Source organism: Narcine bancroftii, chromosome 4, assembly GCF_036971445.1.
Source record: "Narcine bancroftii isolate sNarBan1 chromosome 4, sNarBan1.hap1, whole genome shotgun sequence".
In the NCBI taxonomy this organism is placed as follows: Eukaryota; Metazoa; Chordata; class Chondrichthyes; order Torpediniformes; family Narcinidae; genus Narcine; species Narcine bancroftii.
In genome coordinates this window covers 127,593,139-127,609,099 of record NC_091472.1, presented here as the reverse complement: position 1 = coordinate 127,609,099, position 15,961 = coordinate 127,593,139, and the positions used below count along the sequence as shown (strand labels likewise).

Below are 15,961 nucleotides of genomic sequence, written 5' to 3'. Positions count from 1 at the left end.
TATTGTTACTTACATGTTTCCTGTACACTACAATTCTCTGCCATGTGCAATATAGATTTACTAAAAGTTGTTATTTGTTTGCTTAAATAGCTTACAAAATGGACATAATTACTTCACAGATAGCCTGGTGACTGTGCATGTGCACCCTGATAAGCAGCTCGATCAGGCTCTGAAACATTGGGTAGCTCAGTGTTCCTTGTTGATTTCACATATATTGTGTAAAATACAACAGGCAATTACAACTTCTGATACAAAAGTGGTACAAACATCATACCACTTGGCCAGGCATCTCCCGTGACCTTTGAGATGTCCAAAAGCATTTTCTACTACCATCCTCGCCGAGTTCAAATGGTAGTTAAAGCTTCGCTGCCATTGATCAAGTGCGTGGTGGATAGTGAATCCTTTCAGCAGCCACTTCCTGAGGGGGTAAGCTGGGACTCCGATTAGATGCACAGGGATTTCCATTCCATTAGCAGTTTTGGATTTCTGTGGGAAGAGCAATGAACCGGTTACCTTATGCAACCTCTGAGATCACAAACAGTTCGCTAATGTTTTCTATTGGCCATTTACAACAAAAATGATTAAACCTGACCCTTGAACTTGTCATGTTTTATTTGAAGTAGACTCAGTCAACCATTCCTTCAGTTTTATATATAATTTCACTGAGATTGTATCCTATATGGTTACATGACAAATAAACACGATTGATTGAATGATCCACACATACATTACTGTACAGTGGGGTATATAAACTTGCTTAATGTGGGAAGAGGTACCTGCATTGATCTTTGGCCTTTCAGTAGATGGGCAAGTTGAGCATCATGCGTGCAAGCAGGCCTACCCACATACACATCTGTGAAGCTGGAACAACAAAAAGACTGTGTAGATCGACATACGAAACACATTAATTGTTAAAGACAAATAATTGTAACTTAGGCTGTGATCCTTACCAGCAGTTGTGGTCAACAACAGTTTGAAGAACAATGGAGTGCCACCCTTTCCAATTGTAGTAGGCTGGTGCATCTTCATGGGGGGGGGGGTGGCGTCAATGGGAATACATGTTGCCATCGATGGTGCCAGCGCACATTGAATATCCCCTTTCTGTACATCTTTTCAATGGTTCCTGAAGACGTGCACCACTCGGCAGGTGAGCAAAACATTTGAAAAGGGCCCTCATCGATGCTCCAGTAACTTGGTGTAATACACACACCCTCCTCTCCCAAAAATACAACAAATGGATCCATATTCACCTGGGGTAGCATACCACTACAAAGCAATGGCAAGTCTAAGCTGAAGTTCCAGAGGCTGTCGCCAGTTTATTGACTTGCACCCAGGTGTGGCTCAATGAGTTCCAATACAAATCAAAAGTGTTCCGAGACATACGAAAATAACTCTGCAACTCATCTTCATCAAAATTGTTGAGGACATTAGTCCAAAACACGGGCCCGTGTGGTCCCTCTCTCCTCCACATTTTTCTATCGGAGACCAGCACCAATTGACTCTCAAGAACAAAACGTTCTACAGCATCTAAGGTTTGCACACCTTTCTGCCTCAAACAGCCCCACTTCAATTTCTCCTATGTATTTCTGATAGCACGATCACGTTGCTCGCACGAATCTGGCCATCTACGCATCAAAACCTTGTGTACAACGTGCAGCAAATTTGCTTGTGCTTGAAGAGTAGCATAAATGTTCACGGTTAGCATAAGCACATCAAGTTCAACCTCCATTTCTGTGTAGAAAGCAATGTCTGGCGCACATGTTATACATCACACTAGACGCCAACTCTAGTGTGTTACACGTCCTGCCTCTTGTGCTCCCGGAATGCCAGCTTACTGTGTAAAATGACATACTGGCCCGGCATTGGTTGGTTCAGTGTAAACAACCAAAGCCAGATTAATTGACAGGTCTTATTTATGGAAGTTTTGTTGGATCTCTGTGTAAAAAGCCCTGAAGTGAATTAAAAGTGTAGTTCACTTTAAGTGATTTGAGTATGAAGAGAGTTATACTAAACTATTTTCTTTGTCCAACAGGTGATTTGACACCTGAAAGGGGAAAAGTGATTTGTGTACAAAGACAAAATTCCTTTTATCACCAACATCTTGTCATTTATCAGAAATTCAAAAAAATATTCCCACTTTATCGACTAAAAAAACTTCATATTTTTCATGTTATATTCCAATTGCTATAACTTTACTCATTTATTTCTACAATTCACTGATCTGATTTTGTTTAATAAAGTATATGGTATATTATTGAAGATTTTCTGGAACTCCAAATACATCACATCCACTAGTCCAATGGTTCTCAATCTTTTTCTTTCTGCTTACATGTCACCTCAAGTATTCCTTATGCCTTCGGTGCTCTGTGATTAGTACTGAATTGACTTGATATGTGCATGGTTTCGTAACTCCAAAGGAAATGGGCCAATGACAATTTTTCTCAAGCAAAATATTTCAATAACAATTGGGTCCAGAGCAGCGATTCTCAACCTTCCCTTCCCACTCACATATCACCTTAAACAAACCCTTACTAATCACAGAGCACCGATGGCAAAGGAATTACTTAAAGTGGTATGTGAGTGGGAAGAAAAAGGTTGAGAACCACTGCACCAGTCTCTCCTCATCTACTCTGCCAATTACAGCTGTAAAATCTAACAATAATTGAACATTATTTACTTATCATAAATCCATATTGCCTGTCCAATTATTTGTGCCAGCTTTCTCTCTCTTTCCTTTCCCAAATAGTGAGGATACCTTTATGGGAATGGTTCTAGAATCTATGGAGTTTTCAAAGACAGCAACCATCTCTGGAACAACTTTCAAAACCTTAGGCTTTAAATCCATTTATCCATTAATGTATCCATTTCTTTTAATCAGCTAGTTTCCCTATTTGGATTTTAATTAAAGATACATCCTTATGCTTGCATGCTCGGACCCTTCCTGACTTAAATTCATCTCCACTCCCATTTTGCTACCCTGCACTCTTGCCCTGTTTTTTCTTAATTTGAACCCTTCTCCCTACAAAGACCTGTTATGAGCCCAGAGGGCTCCAAAACCCAGCAGCAATAGAAATTCACCAAGACAATGGTTACTTAAACAAAAGTTGCTTTTCATTTTCTTTAAACATAATAACAAAATCAAACTTTAACATTACTATCAACTTAACCCCCTTCGAATTCTAAGTGCACGTTTATGTAATGTGTATATGTTCAGGATAATTCTTTGTTTCACAGTCCAATCATTCACTTCTTTCTTCTCCAAGTTCACTGGTATCAGGCAATTCTTATACTGTGCACAGAATTTAACATTTATGAATCTTCACCAGGCTCTGGTGCTTAAAGGTAAATGGTTACCACTCAGGAAGGTTCTTGTTGGTTTCAGAGAGATATTTGTTGTTCATTGGACACAAACTGATTCTCTCCAATTAATCACTTCAGTATCTTGCTGAAGAAACTTGCCCCACTATGGGTTTTCCAAATGATATCCTCTTCTTCCAAGTCACCACAGAGCTCCTCTCGTTTCCCTTATTTCAGGTGAAACACTCTAGCCAGCCATTTCCTCTTATAAGGACTACAAGGGGTTTGAACAGGCTGAACTCAGAACTCACAACCAGTCTTCAAAATGAGGTTTTTCTATAAGCCTGCCATTTTGCAGCCTCAACTGCTACTGTAGAACTCACTTCTCTCTCTTTGAGAAAAGAATCCTGTTTGTTTTTTCTTCTCTCTGCTTGTAAAAACCAAAACTCTCTCCCAAGGCTCCAAACTCAATCTTTGAAAGATCTTATCAGTACTTCTGAGCCTGGAGCGTCAATGTCTAGCTTCAGCAAAACTCTTGCATTTAAATGTCTTTTGTGAAGTGTTACTCTTTTGTGAAGTGTTACTGGCACTAAACCCCCACAATCTCTTTTAAAGACATATTTATCCATAACCATACTATTATAACTCATAACAGACCTAGTTATTCATTTTGATAGAACACTGGTCCCAACACAATTCTTGTCAAACCTGTCTTAACAGCATCACCTGAACCAAAATCCTTAACCCCATTCCCCTAAACAAACTTTGATTCTATTGATTGTGGACAGGCAGTAATCCAGAGATGATTTGTGACTTAGGTTTAACTTTGGCTCACATGATGCCAGATCCATTTTTATTTTCAGCATCTGCTATGTTGTTTGATTTGCCACCAGAGAATTGGGAAACTTGATTATTCAAAAAGAGATCAACTTCATGGAGAAGCTTTTGTGAATCTACTCGTATCCACACCCCTCTGCCACAAAATCCCACTTAAAGAGCTCGTTAAGTGGTTACCATGGCAACCTATTCCAAAGTATTCTTTCTCCAATCGGAAAACAAATATCTCATTATGCTGACTTCTGAAGAGAATGTGTGTCAAGATAAAAAAAAATGAATACAGTGGATCTTAAAATCCAGATTACCTGAACTTTCATTTGAAACTCCTCAATGTTGTCTAATAGGCAGATATTTCACTTTTTAAAAAAATCTGTACCTTCATGAATGAATTCTCACCTGTTTAGTAACCTGGCTAGCCATTTTCTCTGTAAAGTGCTTATGTTGGCTGATTCTGTGAAACAACTCCCCACCTTCCATCATCTCCATTACAATTAGCAGCCGAGCCCTAGAGACATTTCCAAAGGATAAGATAGTGAATTTAGTGCAAGAGTAATTAAATAAACACAAGATTGATGTGCACCCTAATTTAGAGCACATTTTGTAAAAGAGTTAATTATAACTCCTCCAAATAATTAAATATCTGATGGTTTACTTTATCTTCATGAATCACAGTAACTGAAGACATACCTTGGACTGGACTCATGAGGGAATTGTACACTGTTAGCATAAACTTCAATAATTTGAACAATGTTGTTGTGGCCCACACACATGAGGTGATGTCGAACCTGTAAAAGGATTAAACTGCATTAGAAATCAAAAATGTTTTACTTATAAATATGGTAAGTATGTATATATATATATATATATATATATATCTATTGTTTAGACATACAGCACGGTAACAGGCCATTTCAGCCTATGAATCCATGCTGCCCAATTTACACCCAATTAACCTGCACCCCCGGTACATTTGAATGGTGGGAGGAAACTGGAGGCCCTGGGAAAAACCCACAAAGTACAAACTCCTTACAGACAGCTCAAGATTCGAACCCTGATCCAATCCTGATTGTTGGCGCTGTAAAGGCGTTGTGCCCCATATTCTTTTCCATGGAAAGTATTAAACATTTTTATTGCTGCAGAACTTTAGCATAAAACTTAGAAAGAGAATAATAACTGAATAACTCAAGATGACAATAAAGTATTTCCCTTTTAAATTTTAAATGTCAAGAATTTGAAATAACAGGAAGTGCTGTGAAAACTTAGCCGATTTATTAGTATGTCAGTTGTGACAATTATATAAATTTCCAATTATAAATTCAGTCAAACATACTCTCCTTTGCACATTAAAAGTGGAAGAGCAAAACCTGGAAATCTGAAAGAAAAACAAAAATGCTAGAAAACTTTGGGTTTGGTGACTTCTCTGAAAAGTAAAAATATTCTTTTTTTTGGATAATGGCTGTTATTTCTAATGGACAAAATTAATGTAATTGTTGAAAATAAAAAAAAACATAAGTGCTTTTTAAACCTCATTTTTCAGATATTATATTTCAGATAATCCAAGTATCTTGGAGTTGGAAACTCCACAAAGTTTGACTCTGCTCATTTAGTTGGTGGATGGGGCAATTCTTAAACATCATTGAATTACATCAGATATGCAGCACAAAACAGGCTATTCAGCCCAAATTAATGTTCCATTTTGAGCCACCTTCATCCAAGACATCCCGAAGGACCCTGGGCGCTGAAGCCTTCCTCATCATGTCGGAGATTTGGATCTGGGCTCAGGTTGCCAGTGGTTTGAACTGAACCAGAGTCTTGTGTGGCTGAAGAGGCTGCAGGAGAGCTGGAGGCTAATCCATTTGATGCCTCTGGGGGCTCTTTTTTTGCTTCTTTTTCGCTGACTGAAAGGGGCACTAGGCAATGCTAATGGCAAATCTTTATCTGCCTTATAGAAGACTAAAGGCAATTTCATGTTATTATGTTATATTATATTACATGTCAATATCAGATCTGATCTATCACAGTAATCCTTTATTAACTGTTTCATTGGATGCTTGCAGACACCTTTAAAATACATCCACTAGTCAACATCAGAGTAAGCTCTACATTCTCAGTCTTTTGTGAAGAAGTTTGTTTTGGATTCCCAATTATTTAGTGACCATCCTATATTAATGGCTTCTAGTTATGCTATGCACCACAAATTGAAACATTCTCTTTTTATCTACTGCATAATTTATAAATTTCTATTATGTCATGCCTCAACCCCCTTTCTCAAGAAGGAAAAGAGATCCAATTATTCTTTACTGATGCATTTCCACTTGCACTTCTGGTATCAATTTTAATCTTCTCTGCATCCTTCCACTGCATCTATGTACTTTACATAATGCAGAAATCAAATGTATGCTATACTGCAAATGCAGTCTAACCAAGGATTGATAAAGTTAGTCACTGACAACCAAGTCATATAGTATGGACACAAGCCCTTCCATCCTGACCATCAAGCACTCAGGGAAGCTAATCCCATTTTCCTTTCACATCTTAAAGGGAAAGGTAAAGGTTCCATTATTGTCATGTAATACTACATTTAGAATGTAACATACATGAAATTCTTTAATTTTGTCTATCTAAGAAAGACCGAGAGTCACTACTTTGTCCAGCACCTCTCACAGAAATTATGCTCCAGCGAGGATCATTTCCTCATCCACATATTCCATGGGCAATTTATAATTGCCAAATAACCTATCAACCAGCACATCCTTGTCATTGGAAGAAGACCAGAGCACCAGAGAAACTCACAAAGCCAAGGGAGAACTTGCCAACCGCAGGAGGGAGCACCCATCAGAAATTAAACAAGGTCAGGACCAAATTGAGCCTCCTGAGCAGAGGTAGCAGTGCCACAGTTCCAGTTTTTTCTATTGCTCTTGAAGCATAGTACTTTTTGTTTCGTTTCTAATCACGTTAACTTGCAAGGTAAATTAGTGATTGGTGTATTTTGCAGTTCAAGATTTCTTTGCTCCTCTATCCTACTGAGAATTGCATAGTGAAAGTAACAAGTGATTTGCTTATTCTCGTTTCCTGAATGTATCATTTCATATTTATGGGTGTTGATCCTCATCTACCATTTAGTCAAGTTTATTAAAGTTGTCTTATATTTTGTTGCAATCTTCTTACTTAATAGCTCCTTGCCCCTACCTACCATGCAGAGAATTTGGAACTTCAAACTTTAAATTATTAATACAAATTGTGAATAGCACTCTCTACCTTCTATCTCTGTGAATACCCCTCTTTACTCCCACTCTCTGCATTGTACTTGGAAGTCAGCTAACAATCTATTTTGATCACTGTGTCCTGACTCCACATTCTCTGACCTCTTTAGTCTGTGAAGGGGCAAGTTTAAATATCGTCTTTGATTACCTCTTTAAAAATTATTTAGCCAGGTCAAGCAAGATATTTATTTTTTGACATCCATGTTGACTATTTGTTATTATGTTTTACCTTCCTAGATATTCATCAATTCTCTTCTTTACTCATACCACTAATATTATGCTAACTAATTTATATTTATCTGAACATGTTCTATTCCTCAAAGACAGGAATCTGCTTTATGCCATTCTTCTGTCATTAAACCTCTTCCAATAAATTATTTAATAAGAAGTGATACTTCAGCTAATCTTCACTGAATTCTTTTAAAGTGTATGAATGCAAGCAGCCAGACCCACTAAAAGTTTGATTTAATATATTCTCTTTTTATTCATTTTAAATGTATTTCTTACATTATTTATCAACAGGATTCATTATTCTTGCTCTAATAAAAAGGCTGGGAAATGGAGAACAGCATAACAAGAAAATTATATTGGAAATTGTTGAAGCAAGAAAGATTTGCACTCTACTGAAGACTCTTGTTTCATTTTGTCTGGGAAGGTTGTAAGTATGCATGCTGGGAAAATAAAGAGATTTCCGGGAGTCCTTAATTAAGGCTGCTCAGATCAGCACCATACACATATGTGCTATATTTAGGAGGACTGCCTGTTTTAAACTTCTGATTATTATGTATAAGCACAAGAACACAGCAAGATTGGAAGGAGTGGGGGGAAGAGAGAGAGACTAACAGAATGCCTGGTGAAGCAAAATAATATTTTAATGCAATTCATGTGCTAACCTTTCAGCTTCAGGTTTCACCCTATACAAAACCCATCTAGATTTTTCTTCTTCATTCTTAAAATTTGCTTCTATTTATTTTTAATAAAAGGTTTTGAAATAATCAATAATCTGCAAAAGATCATCTAAATGCTGAGCTTTGACAAAAACAAGCAATGTTAATGTGGGATTACTGCCATGTACAATATACAGATGCAACAAAATTCTTACTTGCTGCAGCCAAAAACGCAAAATGTACTAATTACAATAATAAAAAATATTCACCATAATATGCTACGAAAAGAGGTTTTAAGGATTCAGAGTTGCAGTTAGTACAAGAACAAAAAAAGCAAAGTATGTCTATAATTGGTTTCCTTCTGTTTTCCCTTTAGCTGATGAAAATATTTGGCTTCTTGTTAAAATCTACTTTAGCCAGATTAGGAATCCATCATATTAAAAAATAATTAAAAAAGAGCCCATATCATAATATTTCATGGTATTGTGCACTGATGGCCCAGTACTTGGGAATTTTAATTTTTCTGCTTTAATGAGGCAATACAAGACCAAGAAAAACATACCAAATTTAAAACTAACTTAATCTCCTTGCCCAGATATTAAAAAAATATACTCTTCAGTCGTCCGTCTGCTGGTTATTTACACAAAGCTACATTTACACATTTCTTTGACTTCTCTAAAAATTCTGTAGCTTTTAAACAACAGTAAGTTGCATGTAATCTTCTACTATTCTTTACATTTTAATGTCACAAATCAAAAAGACTGAGAAACCTCACCACAATAAATCTCTGGAATAGGAAGAATAAGGTTGCTTTCTTTAAAATGGCTTTTCATTGGAGTAACAGGGAGCTAATTAAATATCATCACGTACTTTTCACTAATTTCTCAGGCCTACTTGTCCTGAGAATAACAACATCTTTCAGCGTGAATTGAAAGTTACATTAAATATATTTTAAAGTCATTACACTTACCTCATTTCTTGCTTTTGGACGGTCAAGGAGAATTTTTAGTGCAAACCGTTCTCCAGATGATTTTTTCATGCATACTCTAAAATAAAGCAATTACTTAATATTAATAGATAGGGTGGATAACCAGCATATTTTTCCCAGGGCAAGAGTAGCAAACATCAGAGGGCATCTGTATAAGGTGAGGGAGAAAAGTTTAAAAGGAGATGCTAGGAGTAAACTTTTTTATATTTTAAAAAAGTGTTGGATCCCTTGTATTGGTGGAGGCTGGTACAATCAGGACATTTAAAAGACTGGGTCAGGTACATGGATGCAAGAAAAATAGAGGGTATGGGTGTGAGGTAGGGAAGGTTTTGTTTATTGAGTAGCTTTATATAGGATGGCACAACATCGTGGGCCGAAGGGTGAGTACTGTGCTCTAATGTTCTATGCTCTAATAGAAAACAAACGACAGATGATTATTTAAATTCTCTATCCAATAAAATTGTAGACCATTTTAAACAGGAGGAATGTCAAATTTTACAACCCTCTCCTTCAAAGTATTCATAAACAAATAATATTAATAGGATCAGGGTAGAAAAGATTAAACACTGGTCCTGTGGAAACCAAAATAAGATGTGACACAACTCCGACACAGATCTCATCTGAAACCTTGAAATAGATGTCATTTATATATCATTAACTGCAGTGCAGCAAGGAAAAACTTGCTACATATCGGTCAGGGAAAATTAGTCTCTCCTACTTTAAAAGATATCACAATTTTCCATTCAGACATTAAAAAAATTGCCCTCCCTCTTTTTCATATCCCCAGTGTTATTTTATTTTGACTTGCTTTTCCTTATTGAATCATTGGGTCAAAATTCTTCCACCAGCCTTCAAAGAAGAATCTTGAAGAACAACTCGTGTGAAAGCATTGTCAAGACTTTGTAATGCTCATGAAAGTCAAACCTCTTCTTAATTGACTTTTACCAAAGTTAGTTATGATTGGACTTGGCTAAGGAAGGGAAAGTTAAGTGAGTTGGGTGGGTGGACAAATAGAGAGCCAACCCTGTTATTTTAACCATTTCTCATTATTGGACAAAGATTCCAAATGGAATTTATTCACATCAGAAGTTGTAAAGGATACACAAGACCTGGCTGTAATAATCTTCTAACAAATAATGGTCAAACATTTCCAATGGGGAAGCTATTTTCAAATCAGAGGAGAAAATTGATGGTCCATGTTGTTAGCACATTCATGCATAACAAGCCCTGGTACATGGTGATTGATGGGCACTTACAGTGACATGAGAAAAAAACTGTTAAACCTCCAAGAAAGCTGAAGTGGGTGTTAACTGAAGCTTAAGGTTTGCTTTAGTCATTGAATCATACAGCACATACAGAAACAGGCCTTACAGCCCAATATGATCAACATTGACCTGCATTTGGCAGGACTCTGAACATTTCCTATCCACACATCTGTCAAAAAGTCTTAAATTTTGTAATAGTACCCACCTCTATCATTTCCTCCGGCAGCTCATTTCACATACCTACCACCCTCTGTATAAAACTTGCGCAGGACCCTTTTAGATAGTTTTCCTCTCATTTTAAATCTGTGCCCTCTAACCTTAGGCTCCCATCTGTGACACTGCTCATGGCGTTACATACCTCTGCAAGTCATACCCTCAATCTCCAATGCTTCAGGGGTAAAAAGTCCAGCCTAGTCTCACATAAAAGAGAGACAAGGGACTGTAGAAGCTGGAATCCATCACACTCCTGCAACTTTCCATCCATCATCCTCTTGCCTCAGTTTCTCAATTCCACCATTCCTGCTCCCCCATGTCTGTAATCATTCATCCTTCCTGGGTCTATCAACTACTCACCCCTCCCTCCCACTTCTTTAATATTGCCCATCTTCCCTCTCTTTCTCAGTCCAGATGCAGGGTTTTGAACCAAAATGTTGACTATCCATTTCCCTCTGCTAACTTTCACCAGCAGTTTGTTTTTTGCTTTCCTTATAACACTAGCCCTCCAGTTCTGGTAACTTTGTTAATCTTTTCCAGCTTAATGACATCCTTCCTGAACCTGAACTCCACACAATACTCAAAATGCAGTCAACTTCTGCTTAGCTGTAACGTGATGCCCCAACTCTCGTAACTGCAAAACTTAAAATGCTTTCTTTACTACCATCTACCTGTGTCGCCTCTTTCAAATGTTAGAGTCTGAAGCTAGCTGGACTGCTAATAGAAAATCCAAGACATCCATTTGCCCTTTAACTCTTTCAGAAAACCTCCAAACTCCCACCCACGATTGCCCTGTCCATCTCATTACCTGTTCAATCCTGATGCATACTCCAAACCAATATACACAAGATGCTCTTTCTGATCCCTCCCCCTCCATGCCATATATACACACCCCTAACCCTAACTACATTAATGCTACACTAATTCCACTAAAAACCCTAATGTTCTCCCCAAAACATCCCTACAATTATTCATAAGGGGAAATTTACAGAAGCCAATTAGGTGACTGACCATGTGTCCTAGGGATGTAGGGAGAAAACCAAAAGAACATCAGAATCAGAATTTAGTGTCCTGAACAAGACATGAAATTTGGTGTTTCGTGGCAGCATCATAGTGCAAACATTTAAATTATAAACCATCTTGCTACATAAATATTACAAAATTAAAATAATAATGCACTCAAGTTTGGCAGTGTCTTTGGTTCATTGATTATTCAGGAATCTGATGGCGGCAGGGAAGAACCTATCCTTGTGCCATTAAATGGTAGTCTTTAGGCTTCTGTACCTTTTTACAGGTGGTAACAGAGTGAAGAGGGCATGGCCTGAGTGATGGGGGATTTTGAGGATAGAGGCTGCTTTTTTAAGACACTGCCTCATGTAGATGTCCTCAATGGAGTGAAGTCTAGTGCCTGTGATGTGGCAGGCCAAGTTAACAACCCTCTGAAGTTTTTTCTTGTCCTGAGATTTGGGCCTCCATACCAGAATTCTCTCCACGGTAGGTATCAAGAATCTTTGGTGACATACCAAATCTCCTCAAACACCTTACAAAGTATAGCCGCTGGTGAGCCTTCTGCGTGATTGCATCAACATGGAGGCTCCAGGATAGATCCTCAGAGAATTTGAAAGTTCTTGACCCTCTCCACTACTGAGTCCTCATTGAGGACTGGGTTGTGTTCCCCTGACTTCTTCCTGAAGTCCACAATCATCTCCTTGGGTTTGCTAATGTTGAGCGCAAGGTTGTTGATGTGACATCACTCAATGAGCAGATCTACCTCCCTCCTGGATGCTTCCTTATTGCCGTTTGTGATTCTGCTGACAAATGTGGGGTCATCGACAAATTTGTGGATAGCATTGGAATTGTGCCTGGCCATACAGTCATGGATGTATAATGAGTAGAGCACTGGGCTAAGCACGTATCCTTGGGTTGCACCTGTGCTGATAATCAGTGAGGAGGAAACGTTGTTTCCAATTCATACTGACTGTGGTCTTCCAATGAGAAAGTCAAGGATCCAGTTGCAGAGGGGAGGTGCAGAGGCCAAGATTTGTAGTTTCTTGACCCACATTGATGGAATAATGGTAATGAAGGCTGAGCTGTAGTTGATGAAGTGTAGCCGAATGTATGAATTGCTGTTTGAGGTGATCCAGAGCTGAGTGGAGAGCCAGCAATATTGTATCAGTTGTGGAGCAATTGTGACGATAGACAAATTGCAGTGGGTACAGATCTTTGCTTAGATACATATTAATTCTGCCCATGACCAGCTTTGCAAAGCATCTTATCACAGTAGAAGTTAAAAGTCATTAACTGGGTAATAGTCATTGAGGCAAATCACTCTGGTCTTCTTGGGCACTGGGATGATTGATGTCCTTTTGAAGGCAGTGGGAACCTCTGACTTCAACAATGAGAGGCTAAAAGTGTCCGTGAACACTCCAGCTAGATGTTGGCACAGATTTTCAGTACCCTGCCAGGTATGCCATTAGGGCCTGTTGCCTTGTGAGGGTTCACCCTCTTGAATGATGTTTTGATATACTTCTCAAAGACAGATAAGACATAGTCCTCAGCCTTTGAAGGGATTCTATTAGGCATTGTTTGGTTCTTTCTCAAAGTGTGTGTTCAGTTCATTAGGTAATGAAGCATCACAACCATCTATAGTGTTTGCCCTCACTTTGTAGGCATGTATGTCTCTAGCTTCCTCTGGAATTGCCACTTTGCTTCAGAGATGGCCTTCCGCAGGTCATACCTGGACTTCATGTAGAGATATAAATCCCCGGCCTTAATGCCCTTGCTCTTGCCCTCAGTAGGCTGCTAATCCTCTGATTCTTCCTGGGCTTCTGGTTGGGGAACTCCCGGTATGTGTGTGTGGGCACACACGTGTCTACACAGGTCTTGATGAAGTCAGTGACACCTGTTGCATGTTCATTAAGTCTACAGATGAGTTCTTGAATATGTTTCAGTCCACTGATTCAATGCAGTCCTGCAGACGCTCCTCTGCCTCCCTCAACCATACTTTCGCCGTCTTCAGTACTGGTGCTGTAGTCCTTAGTCTCTGCTTGTATGCTGGGAGTAGAAATACAGTCAAGTGATCAGACTTGCTGAAGTGCAGTTGTGGTATGGCTCGGTAGGCGTAATTCATAGGGGTGTATCAGGGGTCAAGTGTGTTGGCTCCCTTAGTCTCGCATGTGACGTGTTGATAGTAGTTTGTCAGAGCTTGGCCTAATCGAAGACTCCTTTAATTACTGGGAAGGCATCAGGATGTGCTGATTCATTGCTGTGAATCACAGTGCTCAGTTCCTCCAGTGCCAGTCTGACATTAGCCTGGTGCAGAATATACACTACGACCAGGATGACTGTGGTGAACTTCCTCAGCAGGTAGAATGGGTGGCATTTGATCACCAGATGTTCCAGGTCAGGGAGCTAGACTGGGACATGACCGTCATGTTTGTGCACCACAATGAATTGATGATGACACAAACGCAACTTCCCTTGGTTTTCCTGACGCTGGTCAGCGCGATGGTGGGTGTAGCCCTTGGGCTGTAGCACTGTCTCCAGAATGTCCACGTTCAGCCAGGTTTCTGTAAAGCACCTCATGCAGCACTCCCTGATGTCTCTCTGATGTTGAAGTCTGGTTTGGAGTTCAAGTTTGTTTTCCAAGAATTGTATGTTGGCCAGGAGGATGGTAGGGAGCAGAAGACTCTGGACCCAGCGACTCAGCTTTCTTGTAGCACCACCCCCCCCCTCACCATACGTCCACATGGTCAGTTCTATATATGGCCTATGGGTCTGCTGCTGGCAGTTTCCACTGTTTAAATGGTCCGTGTGATGTCTCTTTAAAATCTCCTGCAATGTTTAAATGTGCTGAACATCTGCTTTTTGTGACTCCCAAGAAGTTTAAATGACCCAATTACTGGCTATTTTAAACTCCCACAGTGTTGAACTTGCCTGAGTGCTGGCAGTTTAAAGGTCCCATAGTCTGATGGAGTCTGCAATTCTGAGGTCTGCTAGTGATCTTAGAACATCCTTATTAATGGGAAAGTTTGATTTTATGGTTCCAGGTTATAGTTCTGAATGGAAATATTTGATAATTCCCATCAGAGCTGCACACAAAGAGTCGCCACTGTAAAGCACCATTTTGGAGCGCAAGGCACTACTTAGAGAAAGCTCAAGGTCACATGAACCCGCAAAGTTCACACAGAGATTACTAGAGATTAAGATTCACAGGTCATTAGTCCTGTGAGGCAGCAGCATTACTGTCTGCACCATTGTACCATCGTTTGAAAGTTGGAAAATGTATTCAATACTAGAAGCATTTAAGATTTAGACTAATTGATGAATAAACTAGCTGAATTGCATGATACATAATGCACACTTCTTCCAATGAAATAGCAATTGATCATACATAGCAATTGCTCCAAAAAGAGTGAGCTTTTAAGATTTAGCACAGTTGGAGGATTTTTAAATTTTGTTTGAATACTCAAGTTACAATTGAAAACATCTTTTTTGGCATTAAAACCCAAGCCAGCCTATTGTTCTGTTGTCCAAAGGCTACAACATCAGGTCATTATACAACCTATTTAATACAAAATTAATCAGAATTAGTATTTTATTGTAAATTTAACAATGAAGTATCTCATTGAATATCAATTATAGGAATCTGCAAGGCAGGCATCTACCAAAATGTAGAAAATCAAAAAGGAATAATTTCTTTTGATTAGATGTGTTTCATTCACAATTCAGATCTCTTATTGCTTTGCAAGTTAAGTCCATGTCCAGTAATAATGAATAGAACAGAAAATTTTAGGAGTAATTTTCCACTTTGGTTGAAGAAGCAATTTCCATTTCAAACAGCAAGTGAAGCAAGTGACCCTGTAACGTAATAGTTTTATTGCCGAGTCAGGCCTGAGCTTCACCCTGAAACAAAAGTATTCTTGAAGAATACAACCCATTTAAAGCTTTTGAAACTTTATTCAACTGACACAATATATATTTTTTAAATGTGTTTAGTTCCACAATCTCATGCATTGAAATAAAACCAGAAAATGCCAAAAGTATTCAGCATGGCAGGCAGCATCTGCGGAGACAAAAAACAAAATCAAGCTGAAATGCTGTTTCTCTTTCCAGAGATGGTGTCTGACTTGTTGAGTATTTTCATCATTTTCCAACCTTTTATATTTCAAGCACCTGCACTTTTTTTTTTTGCTTCTTAGGCAGGTGATG

General features: G+C 38.7%; 1 protein-coding gene across 5 annotated transcripts in view; it reads right to left on the bottom strand.

The window, feature by feature from the left end:
• Positions 1-15,961, bottom strand: part of mapkapk5 (MAPK activated protein kinase 5) — a 47,073-nt gene that overhangs the window by 25,743 nt on the left and 5,369 nt on the right. For all 5 annotated transcript variants that reach the window (XM_069932791.1, XM_069932792.1, XM_069932794.1 and 2 more), the window contains 3 exons: positions 9,255-9,330; positions 4,822-4,919; positions 4,531-4,639 (listed from right to left, as the gene is read on the bottom strand). In XM_069932791.1, the coding sequence (XP_069788892.1) occupies positions 4,531-4,639; positions 4,822-4,919; positions 9,255-9,330 (283 nt within the window). The remainder of the gene's footprint in view (positions 1-4,530; positions 4,640-4,821; positions 4,920-9,254; positions 9,331-15,961) is intronic.